The following is a 15,090-nucleotide window of genomic DNA, read 5'->3' on the forward strand; positions in this document are numbered from 1 at the left end:
GTGGACAGCTAGGTCTCATGGCCTCCAGCAAATTCTGAGTATGGGGAAGCTGTAAGCCACCCCCCACCTCTGCATGCGCATGCACACACAGCCACCAGTCAGTAATGGGGTGCAGAGAAGCTCACCCAGGACATTCCGAATAAACAGTGGCCTCCTGGACTCTGGCAGGTAAACACCCATGAAGTAGAAAGGGACTCCAGAAAGGGCAATCCCGATGCCAATGAAGGAATTAATGGTGTCAGTGAAGAGGGGCACTATCACCAGAAACACGGAGCATATGCAGAACACAATGGGGAAAAACACGCTCAGCTGAAATAGAGGGGGTGAGAGATTAACGTGGGAAGAGGGAACAGCTCACGGGCAAGAAGCCACCTTAGGGAGATGACCCACCCCTCCTAGTCTGCCCAGAGCTGCTGACCTTGAGAGGCCGGGGCCGCTTGGGCTCCTTCCAGCGGAGGTAGAGCTGTCCAACAACAGACAGGCCCACGAAGAACCAGTAGCTGAAGCTGAAGTAGTTGATAAGCTGGAAAACATCCTCCACGATGAGGTAGATGAGTGCCATGGTGCACTGTGGGAAAGGGGTGGGGAGACAGGTGAGCATCGTCATCACCTGCGCCCCCAGGAGACTCCACCACCCAGCAGTCAGTACTAGATCTGGTGCCACTTCACCAGATTACCTCTGGCTCTTTTCATTGACCCCTTGGCATCAGATAGGTCCATTCCTTGATGTACCCTGAGGTACATTAACCCTCAGGGTAGCATCTTTCCCTCTTCTGTTGCAGCCCTTCCTCCACTCAATGCCTCCCCCTTGTTGCAAGCACTTTAGAAAAAGGCACACATTGAGGCCCTCCTCACTTCAATGCACCAACCTTACCATGGATTACACGGTGTCCTAGAGAGGGGTTAGACTTGGGTCCCAACTACCTGGCATAAAATGAGGGAAACGCCTTCAGAACCATCTCACTGTCCTCGGGCCTGAGAAATGCTAACTAGCAAAATGGATCCCTACCCATCCGGACTAAACAATGTCAATAAATAATGGAATATAACTCTCTCCCCATGGGAGAATTTTGAGCCAGAGAGAGAAATTGTAGCATTTCAGGCCTCTGAAGTCAGGTGTTGGACCTGGAAACTAGCAAAATGGATCCATCCAGACATATGACAGCATTAGCCTCTGGAACAAAAGAATCCTAGAAGACAAGGATCAGGACCTAGAGTCCTGGGACAAGGTCAAATGTGTTTAAACTTCAATAATCTTTTCATTACAAATTATCAACAAAGGATTTAAAACAAAATAGCTCATTCTGCGGAGATAAGGGAGAACCCTGTATTAAGAAGAGAAGGCTGGGCGTGGTGGCTCATGCCTATAATCCCAGCACTTTGGGGACTGAAGTGGCAGCTCACTGGAGCCCAGGAGCTCAAGACCAGCCTGGGCAACATAGTGAGACCTCATCTCTACAAAAAATTAATTAGCCAGGCCTGGTGGTATGTGCCTATAGTCAGATAACCTAAATTTATAAATTCAATGCTGGCCCTGTCAAAATATCAAGAGAATTTTTCTCTTACTTCGATGAAATGATAGAAAAGTTCATCAAGACAAATAAACGAATGTGAGAATTGCTAGGAAAATTCCAAGGGCGGGGGGACTAAAGAAGTACCCTTGGTCCCTCTTTAGTTTTCAGAGAGTCAGCATAAAGCTAAACTAAGGAGGCTTGGTGCTGATGGGAAGGATTAGTTGAGATGGCACATTTAAGGGGCATACAATAATAACTGGCACATATTAAGGACCCTAAAAAATTAGCTATTATTAATTTTCTATGATAGAAGTTTGAAAACTGTGGAAAAATGGATTGTTGAGTAAGCGATATTGGTATAGCTGGCTGCCATTTGAGAAAAAATTAAGTGAATCCCCACCTTTCTCAATACTATGCTATAATATAAATTCCAGATTCATCCAAAATTAAACGTAATAAAACCATAAAATAACTAAATGACAACAAAAAATGAACTGTTTTTCAAATCTTAGAGTAAGGCCTTTCTCAGGGTCCCTCTTATTTAACAACTTAGCACAAATCAGAAGGAGCAATGCACAGATCCGCCCGAGCCCCGTGGTCCCAGCAAAGCTTACGTTGAACAGTAAAGCAGGGATAGGTGTAAAACGCTCAATGTGGATCATGGACAGAAGGTCCGGTAGGTGGCCCTCCCGGGAGCCTACGAAGAACAACCTAGAAGGATGAGAATGCAGGATCCTTTACTCCTTTTACTCAGCCATATGGCCACACTCCTCACTTGGACAAACTCAGCTCAGAGCCCCCAAGGAAAGCAGGATGCAGCCTCCCAGGAGCATCCCAGGTCCTTAGCGCATCACCAGTCCAACCTCCCCGCTCCCCACTTCCCTACAGATTTTCCCTCCCTCTTCATCCCCAGGCACCTCACCACTACCCAGATGCCTCACCCACCATCACCCAGACACCCCCTCTTCTCTCAGCCACAGATACCTCACCAACATCCAACAGATGCCTCACCCTGCTGTCACCCACTAACAGACTCACCCAATCCATGCCAAATTCATAGCTAACATAATAGGTTTTAAAGGGCAGCCAGATTCCTGTTCATGCCCTCCATATATGTTCCCTGAGCTAATGTAAGGCAAGACTGAGGGTCAGAGAGACAACCCAGGCTTCCTTTCTACACCTAAAGAGCTCTACCGACTGGGAAAAAGACTGACTGGCACAGCGGCCAGGTGCGGTGGCTTATGCCTATAATCCCAGCACTTTGGGAGGCCGAGGCAGGTGGATCACCTGAGGTCGGGAGTTTGAGACCAGCCTGACCAACATGGAGAAACCCCGTCTCTACTAAAAATACAAAATTAGCCAGGCACCGTAGCACATGCCTGTAATCCCAGCTACTCGGGAGGCTGAGGCAGGAGAAGCACTTGAATCCGGGAGGCAGAGGTTGCAGTGAGCCGAGATCACACTATTGCACTCCAGCCTGGGCAACAAGAGCTAAACTCCATCTCAAAAACAAACAAAAAAAGACTGGCGCAGAAATGAACTGCCCCCCAGCATGGTCAGCATCACCTTGGAGTACACGACACTCACTCGCTAGGCTTGAGGCTTGTGCTGAAATGCTTTGCAAGAGAAGAGATGCAAAGAAGAGTTTCCAGAAGCAAGTCGGTAGGTGGAGAAAACGAGCATGTGATAGGCAAAATGTGTGTAGGTAGGAAAGAGCGTGGCCTCTTTGGAGGTTGATGTAGAATGCCTAGAGCCCCAGGACAAGCTATGTGAGAAGAGGGTGCTGCGAAGGACCTGCATACAAGGCCACACTGTGGAGTCTGAATAAACACAGTCAGCTGTGGCTTTGAGGTAAGGGCCTGACGGGATTTGACACCAGACTGGAGGGCACACTAGAGCAGGGGGAGGCTAGGGTGTCAAGGAAAGGCTAGACAAGAATTCCATCTATCACAACTAGGCTGAGCAGAGGGAAGATGACACTACTTTTTTTATTTTTGAGACGGAGTCTCGCTCTGTAGCCCATGCTGGAGTGCAATGGGCTCACTGCAACCTCCGCCTCCTGGGTTCAGACAATTCTCCTGCCTCACCCTCCCAAGTGGCTGGGACTACAAGCACATGCCACCATGCCTAGCTAATTTTTTTTTTTTTCTTGTATTTTTAGTAGAGACAGAGTTTCACCATATTGGTCAGGATGGTGTCGAACTCCTGACCTAAGGTGATCTTCTCACCTCAGCCTCCCAAAGTGCTGGGATTACAGGCATGAGCCCCGCGCCCAGCTAGACACTATGTTCTTTTACAAGGCCTTGACTTCTCTAATTCTTTGGTTGCCCCAGGGAGGCACAATACATGGACTGGTGTGTGAAAACCAGTAAAAAGAATGAACAGGACAAAACTCTCTTTTATTTTTCATGCTTCTGTGTGTTCACATGGCAAATATTTATTGGATGACTATTATACCCCCGGCCTTGGGGACACCAGTTATAGGGTGAGTGGAAGAGAAATCAGGAAAGAAACTTTCTTCTCAGGTATTTTATGTCATAGAAGCCATGGGAATTGTTTCAAAATTGGAAAGTGGTCAGCATCACTTGCTTCAGAGGTCCAATAGGATGAGGACTAAAGACAGGCTAGGAAAGAGATAGCCTTAATAAGAATATTTTTCAGGTAGTAGAAGCCAAACTTAACAGATGGGAAAATGAATGAAAGTTGAAGCCCAGACTGCTGTCTCACAAGTGCATCCAGGGCCAGGCATGGTGGCGCACGCCTTTAATCCCAGCTACTCGGGAGGCTAAGGTGGGAGGATCACTTGAGACCAGGAGTTTGAGACCAGCCTGGGCAACATAGTGAGACCCTAATCTCTAAAAAAAATTTAATTTAAAAATGAAAAGTAGTACATCCAGTAAGTGGGAAGAGGAGAGATGCGAAACGCTATTTTGTGACTCTCCTAAGTGGAGAGGAGAGAAGCTATTGGAGAGCTGGCTCCAAGTGAGCACCCACGAAAGAGAAGGGCCAACTGATGGAGCAAACTGCTGAAGAAGAGGGGAAGTGCAGGAACCCTGAGCCCAGGTAGCAGAGTCTGCCAGGAAAGGCACACCTGCTCCTTGCTTTGCAACAGCAGGAAGGACCAGCACGCTTATTGATGTCTGCACAGAGAGGAGATCAGGAGACCTGATGGCCTTGGCATTTTCTGGGAAGTGAGGGGGAAAGCCTTTCTGTACATAGCACCAATACCTGGTACACAGCAAGTGCTGTTATCATCTACTGAAGGAATGAATCCTGGGGCTACAGCATAACCCACAAGGAGCCTAGAATCTGGTCCCTGCCCAAGTCACCACTCTAAGCTGTTGCCTTTCTCCCCTATACCTTTCATCAATCTGTCCTCATCTCAGATGGAAACATGAGCTACCAGTACATAAACATGAGCTACCAGCACACAAAACATGAGCTACCAGCACATAAACATGAGCTATCAACACATAACATGAGCTATCAGCACACAATCTGTCCTCATCTCAGATGGAAACATGAGCTACCAGCACACAAAACATGAGCTACCAGCACACAAAACATGAGCTACTAGCACACAAAACATGAGCTACCAGCACACAAAACATGAGCTACCAGCACATAAATATGAGCTATCAACACATAGCATGAGCTATCAGCACACAATCTGTCCTCATCTCAGATGGAAACATGAGCTACCAGCATACAAATGTGCTACTTGCACAAAGGCAAGTACATGCCCACATACCAAACACACACACACACACACACACACACACACACACACACCCCCTATATGCCCATGAGAAGGAGGGAAAAAAGGAACTCTTATGCCTAAGCCCCAGAGAAATGAAATATTGTGGTCTATTATCAGTGACACAAAGACACGGTACCTTGATGAAGCAAAGATGGATGCATTGAGGCCCCCAAAGCAGGACAGGGCAACAGCAATGGGGATGGTCCAGCTGAACATGCCAAACGTCTGGTCAGCAAATGTCTGGGGGCAGGGCACAGAAAAGGCACTTAAACAGACAGGGTTTCATAATCCTCCTGCATCTATGATCTCGGAACAAATGCAATCACTGCTAAGCAGCCCACCCTCTGGCCTAGACTCATGACCTCATCCTGCAGAGCTGAGGAGGGTGCAGTAAGACAGACTGAGCTGTGCAGGGTGCCTCAGTATCAGGAGATGATGAACAAATGGGGATCCCAGGAGACTCACCACAGCCACGGCATCACTGCTAAGGACATCTGAAATGTTCAGCACTGTGTAATAGGCCACATTGGTCAGGATGTAGATGAGCGTCACAATTGGCATAGAAATCCCAATGGCCAAGGGCAAATTTCTGTCAGGACAAGTGAGAAAGGACTACCTAGAACCAACCTCTCCTTGGGAACAAAGTTTATCAAGTCTCCACTGGGATTTTCCTAACATTTAACAGTTCACTAGCCTCCAAGTCTTTGAGGCAGGCTCACCTTCCCCTTGACCCTGGGTTCTTTCTATTGAGAAAGACACAACTTTCTCTGTGAAGATAGCTCATGATCAATATTGAATCTTTGCCACAGTAGGACCAATGGGTCCTACTGGGTTTCATAATCCTCCTGCATCTGTGATCTCAGAGGAACAGTGCAAGGAACAGTGTCCGGGGGACTAGATGCCAGGCTGGGGACCCAGCTGGCCAGAATAAGTTTTGGTTCTGTGGGCTGTAGTGTCAGCACCAGAGTCCGAGGTCCTAATTCCTTTGCCCCAGCTGGGCCTGCTGCTCCCCAATGAAGGTGCAAGGTCCTAATCCCTTTGCCCCAGCTGGGCCTGCTGCTCCCCAATGAAGGTGCAAGGTCCTAATCCCTTAGCCCCAGCTGGGCCTGCTGCTCCCTACTGAAGGTGCAAGGTCCTAATCCCTTAGCCCCAGCTGGGCCTGCTGCTCCCCACTGAAGGCGCAAGGTCCTAATCCCTTAGCCCCAGCTGGGCCTGCTGCTCCCTACTGAAGGGCCTCTCCTCTAGGAAGGACCCTGTGTATCCTCCAGTGCGAACATGAGGACAGGGAGCCAAAGGCTTTCCTACCTTCACTCACTCCCATTCTAGCCCTCAGCCCCTCCTAGCTGGAGAAGGGGGAGTAGGGAGAAGAGGGGAGGAGAGTTGGAGGGAGGAGGAGAAGGATGAGGGCAGGCACGCCCACTATCAGCAGGAGTTCCAGCCAAACTGGGGAGTGAGAGTATGATCCCACCTTTACCTTTCTGGGTTTTTGATTTCTTCTGTTACAAAATTAAGGGTGTCCCAACCTGAGTAAGAGAAGAGGGCAGAGTAGAGGGCAAGAGAGAGGTTTCCCATGTCCCAGGAGGAACCCTCAAAGGTGTCCTGAAAGTGCTCAGAGTGTCCTGTGGGGGCAAAGGCAGGTGAGGGGTTCAGAGAGAAGGAGCAGGCCAAAGGAGAAAGGAGGAGGAGATGGGAGGTGTAAGAGAAAGATACGAAAGGAGAATAGGAAAGAGGAAGGGAAGATGAAAAAAAGGAGGAATGGGGAGGAACAAGAAAGAAAAAACAAGAAGGTAGGGGAAAGAAAAAAAAACATAATTTAACACCAAAAGATCAACAACCACTAGCTCCCTACACTTTACCACCCCACCCACTTCCTCAGGAAAGCTCACATTCCTTTAATAAAACTAGACAATAAAAAACCAAAGACATTCCTGGCTGCCCTCTGATGTGACAATACTTCTTCCAAAACCCTAAAGAATTTCCATTTCCTGCAAATGATCTCACAGCAAGCCCCAGCTCTTCTACCTATTTATGTCAAGAACCCCGTTTCACATGAAGGAGTCATATTTCATTCAAAATTAGACCTTCCTGTGAACTACCTCTCTTGGACCAGACTACTGCACAGTTTGATCAATGGGTTTATCAGCCTCATGGGAAGGACTCTCTGCTGCTCTACTTGCGGTAGCTATGGTTGCATGGAGGAGATCACATGCTATAGAGGAACTGAGACCTTATCTTTCACTAGGCCTGAGCCACCCCCACCCTTTGGGGAGCCAGCCCAGCCTGTCATTCTCCTCAGAGGCCTCAGAGACTGCAGACACAAAAGCCCAGGGGACAGCACCCAGCTACCCAGGACAGAGACCCTCTGGACACACTGGGGTCTTTAACAAGACCCAGACTTCTAAGGAACCCCATTGTCACACCCTGAAGAAAGCCTAGACCCAGCTCTCATATGGTAAAAAGAGCTGGCTATGCAGCAAGAGAAGAGAAAATAGAGACCCCTGTCCTCAGGGGTGTCCATCCTCATACACAGCAGTGGTTCCCTAAGGAACAGATCTTCAGGGGAGGATTACTCAAAACCCAATTTGACCCCAGGATGCTCCCGAGCCTCCAGGGACATCCACATGGCTAGCTCTACTAACTTGATATAAGTACACGGGCTAGACCAGCAGCCTGAGAATCAACAAGGGCAATTCTTTTTTTCTTTTTCTTTTTCTTTTTCTTTTTTTTGAGACGGAGTTTCACTCTTGTTGTCCAGGCTGGAGTGCAATGGCAAGATCTCAGCTTACTGCAACCTCTGCCTCCCAGGTTCAAGCGATTCTCCTGCCTAAGCCTCCCAAGTACCTGGGATTACAGGCACTCGCCACCACCCCCGGCTAATTTTTTGTATTTTTAGTAGAGACAGGGTTTCTCCATGTTGGCCAGGCTGGTCTCAAACTCCTGACCTCAGGTAATCCATCTGCCTCAGCCTCCCGGCCTCCCAGAGTGCTGAGATTACAGGCGTGAGCCACCGCGCCCAGCCCGACAAGGGCAATTCTTTTTTTTTTTTTGAGACGGAGTCTTGCTCTGTCACCTAGGCTGGAGGGCAGTGGCACAATCTCGGCTTACTGCAACTTCCGCCTCCTGTTTTCAAGCCATTCTCCTGCCTCAGCTTCCTAAGTAGCTGGGATTACAGGCACGCACCACCATGCCCAGCCAATTTTTGTATTTTTAGTAGAGACAGGGTTTCTCCATGTTGGTCAGGCTGGTCTCGAACTCCTGACCCGCTGATTCGCCCGCCTCAGCCTCCCAAAGTGTTGGGATATCAGGCGTGAGCCAGCGCGCCGGGCCAAGGGCAATTCTTAAAAGCACAGCTTTTTAGACTCCAAACCAACCAGAATGTGATCCAATAGATTTGAGATTAGGGTCTCAGCTACCCGGGTGACTGTACACAGCCACATTTAGGGACTGATGACCTAGAGAACTGGGCTGTGAAATGATTGAGATATCTGTAGCTAAAGACACCTCAAGACCTCTCTAGGGCTCATGAGATCTTGGTAGGCCTGTTACCCTCACTGCCAGTCCTCTCTGATCCAGGAACGAAAAGCTTTCTAAAGCCAACATTTAGGAAAGACACTGCCAATTTCACAATATTTTAATATTTTTCTGAGAGCTGACTTGGGGAGGGATTGCTGAATACAAGTCCAGATGAAACGTAAAGGCTGCAAAATAACCACCCATTTCCATACCCCACTTCCAGCTCCATATACCCTGCCACCTGTCTCAAGGAGGGCCCAGTCTTCCTACTTGTAGCTTGGCAGTCACAGACCACAAACAGGAGCCACTCTATCCCCACAGATTACTTTTATGACCCAATCATGACCCAAGCTTCGGGAGCTCCTAGGCCCTTGGCTGGCTTCCTGCAATGCTCCCAACCTCCACCAAAGGAAACCAGCCCTGAGGGAGAGGCTGACTCATGTCCACTTGGCCAAGCCATCCTGGCCCAAAAAGCCCAGAAAGAAATCTACTCCCATCTCTTGCACCCACTGACACATGCTAGCATGTACACAGAAACAGCTGAGCAGTGAAGCTAACAGAGTCCCCATGTCCTCCTCAGGGAATCCAGAGGAACTCTTGGTGGTACCCCCTTCCCACCACTTACCCTGGCACAGTTTAACAAGGCCCATGACAATGATGGCAATGAGCGCTACGACCTTGGCGTAAGTGAACGTGTCCTGCACACGTGTGCCCCACTTGACATAGGCACAGTTCACAAATGTCAGCAGACCTAGGAGGAAAACCACAAAGTCACTGGCAGACTTGAGTTGAGGGAACAGGGGCCCAACCCCTCTTTACAGAGAGCACTCTTTCTGACCTTCCTGCCTAAGGCAAAGGGGCCAATGGACCAGTCAGAACAAGGCAAACTGGCAAGTGAGGGGACACCCTGCACCCGCCCCAGCTGACAGCACACAGGCATGTCCATCACTACTGGCACTCAAGGATATGAAGGCATTCGTGAACACATACTTATACATCCTGATGGCCAGCACCATTTCTGGGAATCCCCCCCAGGCCCAGGGATGGGTAATTTCACCCACTCTTTCCCACCCAGACTCCCAAGGTTCCAAACCACAGGAGACACAAGACCTCTTCATGGCCAAAAGAAACTCATCAGTAAGTGAGGTAAATTTGAATGCAGATGGCAGGTTACCTAAGAAATTAGAGAGACAGTGTTTTGCATTAAGTGTAAAAATGAGGCCAGGTGCAGTGGCTCACACCTGTAATCCCAGCACTTTGGGAAACTGAGGCAGATGGATCATGTGAGCCCAGGAGTTAGAGACCAGCCTGGGCAACATGGAGAAACCCTGTCCCTACAAAAAATACAAAAATTAGCTGGGCATGGTGGTGCACACCTGTAGTCCCAGCTACTCAGGAGGCTGAGGAGGGAGGGTCACTTGAGCCTAGGAGGTTGAGGCAGCAGTGAGCCGTGCACTCCAGCCTGATGACAGAGTAAGACCCTGTCTCAAAAAAAAAAAAAAAAGAAAGAAAAAGAAAAGTCTGTTATATGCCTGACAATTTCACATACACCTCTCCATCGATTCTCACGACTCCAAAATACAGATATTCCTATTCCCATTTTATGGATGAGGAAACTGAGGCTGAGAGAAGCTAACTACCATTTCTAAGTTCACATTCCCAAGCCCACTGATCGCTTCCACCCTCATTCCTACCCATCCCTCCCAATTCTCAATGAAGTCCATGGAGAAGCGCACCATAGGCTCACGTGGCCTTAAGTTCTAGCTCCTCACACACCTCAGTGACATCTGGGTCCTGTGCTGAGACCCCCCGCACTTTGCTCCTGCTAAACAATGACTGATCCATGGGGACGACATAAGAAAAATATCCAGCAAGAAGGAATGCAGTGACATCTGTGAGTACTGCCTCTAGCATCCAAAAATAGAACTTTTATGTGCACCTCAAATCTTACTACAAAATCTTTTGGGCCCATCCTCTAGGCCAATTCCACTTACTCCTACCCACTTTGCACTCTCTCCTTCAGCCAGACTTTCTCTCTTATTTGTACCGTACACACACATAAAAAGAAACGTCCTCCCCTCCTCTTCCTGCCATAGCCAACAGCAACTCCCACTTTCAAGGTCTAGTTCAGCCCCCGCTTCCTCTTCCTCTGTAAAACCTTCTCTAAATACACTACCCAGCCCCTCTCTGAGCTCTTTCTCTCCTGAACCACATGGCATTCCTGCTTCTTAGCACAGGTCAGTGTCTATGCTATCATCATGTAGACACCTGTCTCAAGTCTCTCCCTCAGGTGATTGGGTCATGCTTCTCCCAAGATCACAAATTCTCAGAAGGTAACAGCAGTATATAATTTTATTTTCTTTCTTTCCTTCTTTTTTTTTTTTTTTTTTTTTTGAGACAGGGTCTTCCTCTGTCATCCAGGCTGGAGTGGGCGCGATCACAGCTCACTGCAGCCTCGATGTCCAGGGCTCAAGTGATCTTCCCACCTCAACCTCCTATTAGCTGGGACCACAGGTGCACACCACCACACCCAGCTAATTAAAAAAAAAATTATTTTGTAGAGACAGAGGTCTTGCTATGTTGCCCAGGCTGGTCTGGAACTCCTGGGCTCAAGCGATCCTCCTGCCTCAGCCTCCCAAAGTATTAGGATTACAGGCATGAGCTACTGCGCCTGGCCATGTTGTTTTCTTAAGCTCATCGCCAAGCAAAGAGGGGCACTGATAAACCCTGGTTGGAACCAAGGTGGTAAGATTTTCACTCTAACTTCCAATTCCCTGGGGCAAGGCAAATTGTCAGAAAGTTGGATATTCTTCCATTCAAATGGAGAGAAGTGCCTACGGCCAGCCTGTGAAAATGAACACAGGTGGCAGGTGGCAGGCTCAATGGCTTCAAAGAGCTTTCACTCAGTACACTGGCAAGTAACACAGGTGCTTACTAGTCAATCATGATGTGGGAGTAGGGAGACAGTGGTCAAATGGGAGAGTAGAAGCAGCCCAAAGAAATGCATGCTGCTGGCAGGTCTTCCTAGGGACCTACCCTGATGATCAAAGCTACCTGTATGGGGTTAAGCCTCAATCAACTAACATAAAGATTACCTAGTTAATAGGTACCAGTAATCCATAGGCCCCTATACAGTACAGTAGCCATGTTTTGAAGTACCTGCCCAGCTCCTTCTTGGGAATTGCTCCCCCTTCCCTATCATGACTGATGGAGCCAGACACGGGACCCAAGTTGAGCCTGTTATATTGCCTCTCCCAGAAACACAGAGTTGGAATACCAAGAAACTGAATCTAACAGTAATGGGCAGAAGGGTCAGGAGCTACAGCAAGTCAAAGTCACATACAAGCCCTTAGTAACAAAGGGACAGAAACCATAAGTAAGTAGAGATAGGAAGCAGAACACAAAAAGAAGCAGAAGTGGGAGGGCATGCAGCTTAGACAAAAAGACAGACAGGGGCCAGGGCAGCGGTGCACACCTGGAGTCCCAACTGTGTGGGAGGCTGAGGTGGGAGAACTGCTGGACCCAGGAGTCCAGGCCTATAGTGCACTGTAATAGCGTCTGTGAATAGTCATTGCACTCCAGCCAGGGCAACAGAGTGAGAACTTGTCTAAAAAAAAAAGAAAAAAAAAAACAAAACGAGAAAATACACAGAAGACAGAGATAGAGGGGTGAGAGATGATAAGAGACAAGGAGGCAGAGACAGAGAGAAGAGGACAAAAGGAGAGAAACACAAAAAGGTGGAAATAAACATGGAGAAAGAGACTGGCTGATAATATCCTGGCAGTGCTAACTGTGCGTCTGGTTTGCAGCTCCAAGGGGAAGAGAAGCTGATACACTCCTCAGACCCACTAACAGGCACTGGGTCTCACTTCTGATCCTTCTCCTTCCTTCTATCCTGCCATAAATGTCCTACAGGTTTGGTCCTCTCTGTGCACAGGTAAATATTACACACAGTGGAAATTCAACTATGTGCTAAACTAATGAATAAAGAAGGCTGCTTGTAAATGCCTGCAGAGTCCATTCCAATAGACCAGCTGGAAGGATACAAAAGCACCTGGTCAGAGTGGCTTCTCTGGGGAGAAAGACTAAAGCTGTGGAGAGGGAGGGAGACTTTTTCCACTCTGTGGTTTACCATGAACATAGCCCTTTTTCTAGATAAAAATAGTTCGTGCTCACTTCAGCAGCACATATACTAAAATTGGAATGATGCAAAGAAGATTAGCATGGCCCCTGAAAAAATTTTAAAGAATTTGTTTAAAAATAAAAATAGTTCGGCCGGGCGCGGTGGCTCACGCTTGTAATCCCAGCACTTTGGGAGGCCGAGGGGGGCGGATCACGAGGTCAGGAGATCGAGACCATCCTGGCTAACACGGTGAAACCCCGTCTCTACTAAAAATACAAAAAATTAGCCGGGCGTGGTGGTGGGCACCTGTAGTCCCAGCTACTCGGAGAGACTGAGGCAGGAGAATGGTGTGAACCCGGGAGGCGGAGCTTGCAGCAAGCCGAGATCACGCCACTGCACTCCAGCCTGGGTGTGAGAGCGAGACTCCATCTCAATAAATAAATAAATAAATAAATAAATAAATAAATAAATAAAAATAGTTCATTAGCAACAATGTAGCACCAGAAGGCAGAGCCAGGACAGTGTGAAGCTAGGAGGCACCTAGGGCACAAAATTTAAGGGGGCACTCACTCTCAGGGGACCACATGCCGGAACCTGAGAGTGAGTACGCCCTTCAACGCTGACCCCAGGCACCTCGCTTACCTCACCCTACTCTCAGCCCTGCCAGAGAACAGAGAGCTCCTAGAACAGTCTGTCAAGCAGAAGCCAAGTCCCTTGACTGTTCTCCTGATTCTAATTAAGAAACAAAATTTCACCATCTGATCCTTACTCCTCTATTGCTTCCCAGAACTCCCAGCCCCCCTAGCTTACCATAAACTATCAGAGTTCAAACAAAGTCAACAACTGGGCCTTAAAGCCAGATGCTAAGATTCAGCTACCACAATTAAAACATCCAAGCCTTCCCTCTTCTCCTGATCTCATTTCCTTGCTGGACAAGCCTGCACCAATGAGCGTGGGACCCATGTGAGGGTCTTCAAGGCTCTCTGGGAGCTTATTGCTGAGAAAGGAGTACTCGAATGGCAGATCCAGACTGAAAGCCAAAGCAGAAACAAATCCCCAAAGTCTCTGTGGCAGACACGGCTAGTTATCTTCCTCTATCTGTTCTTCCCTTTTTCCTTCGTAATAGAAATTTTAGCTGAAGGCATGGCTGTCCAAAATAAAGCTGACATTTCCCAGCCTCTCCTGCAGGTAGGTATGGCTGTGCAACCAGGTTTTCTCCCGGGATGTATGCAAATATTTCATATAAGACCTCAGAAAGTGTCTTTAAATGGGGAAGGCAGTGTCTTTGTCCTTCCTGTCAGTTACAGTGCAGACATGACAGCTAGAGCTTCAGTAACCATCCTGGACCACCAGCTAGAAGTCACAGGCTGAGGATGGCAGAAGACAGAAGGAATAAACCTGGCTCTCTGAAGAACTGAAGTCATCCAACCCACACTGCCTCCTTTTAACATGTGAGAGAAGCAGACATCAACATGTTTGAGCCATGCTGCTGAAGGTTTTCTGTTGTCTGAAACCCAGGTTAATAGTGAATAACATATGCACCCTCTGGCAGAACTGTGCCTTTCATACTCTCTTTCTGATGAGGAGATGGCCTGGCAATCTGAAGCTGTACTCCCAGCTACGCTGACAGTAGTCACAACTCTCTTTTCCCACAGGCAACAGAGAGCGGAGGGAAACCTTCCAATTTGAGTGTTATAAAGGGGCATTCAAGGACAAAGGAGTGCAACCGTAAACAAAAAATAACAACAAAAATGTGGAAGAAAGGCCGGGCGCGGTGGCTCACGCCTGTAATCCCAGCACTTTGGGAGGCCGAGGCAGGCAAATCGCAAGGTCAAGGGTTCGAGACTAGCCTGGCCAGTATGGTGAAACCCCGTCTCTACTAAAAATACAAAATAATTAGCTGGGCATAGTGGCGTGTGCCTGTAGTCCCAGCTAATCGGCAGGCTGAGGCAGAAGAATCGCTTGAACCCGGGAGGCAGAGGTTGCAGTGAGCCAAGAACACGCCACTGGACTCCAGCCTGGGCAACAGAGTGAGACTCCGTCTAAAAAAAAAAAAAAATGCGGGGCCGGCCACGGTGGCTCACGCTTGTAATCCCAGCACTTTGGGAGGCCGAGGCAGGCGAATCACGAGGTCAGGAGATCGAGACCACGGTGAAACCCCGTCTCTACTAAAAAATATA

The 15,090-nt window shown here is 48.4% G+C and overlaps 1 protein-coding gene and 1 non-coding gene across 7 annotated transcripts in view; one reads left to right on the forward strand and one right to left on the reverse strand.

Moving 5' to 3' along the window:
• The window catches only part of SLC7A6 (solute carrier family 7 member 6), a 40,545-nt gene that overhangs the window by 4,911 nt on the left and 20,544 nt on the right, over nt 1–15,090 (reverse strand). For all 6 annotated transcript variants that reach the window (XR_010114152.1, XM_055299248.2, XM_055299246.2 and 3 more), the window contains 7 exons: nt 9,413–9,538; nt 6,749–6,893; nt 5,740–5,863; nt 5,411–5,514; nt 2,129–2,225; nt 419–568; nt 126–309 (listed from right to left, as the gene is read on the reverse strand). Coding sequence is in view for 5 of the 6 variants with exons in the window: in XM_055299248.2 (XP_055155223.1) it covers nt 126–309; nt 419–568; nt 2,129–2,225; nt 5,411–5,514; nt 5,740–5,863; nt 6,749–6,893; nt 9,413–9,538 (930 nt within the window). In the remaining variant the exon portion in view is untranslated. The remainder of the gene's footprint in view (nt 1–125; nt 310–418; nt 569–2,128; nt 2,226–5,410; nt 5,515–5,739; nt 5,864–6,748; nt 6,894–9,412; nt 9,539–15,090) is intronic.
• LOC129457881 (U6 spliceosomal RNA) lies at nt 12,956–13,062 on the forward strand. The gene has a single exon (XR_008649426.1). It is a non-coding gene; the product is annotated as a U6 spliceosomal RNA (small nuclear RNA).

This window comes from Symphalangus syndactylus, chromosome 11 (assembly GCF_028878055.3).
Source record: "Symphalangus syndactylus isolate Jambi chromosome 11, NHGRI_mSymSyn1-v2.1_pri, whole genome shotgun sequence".
Lineage (NCBI taxonomy): Eukaryota > Metazoa > Chordata > Mammalia > Primates > Hylobatidae > Symphalangus > Symphalangus syndactylus.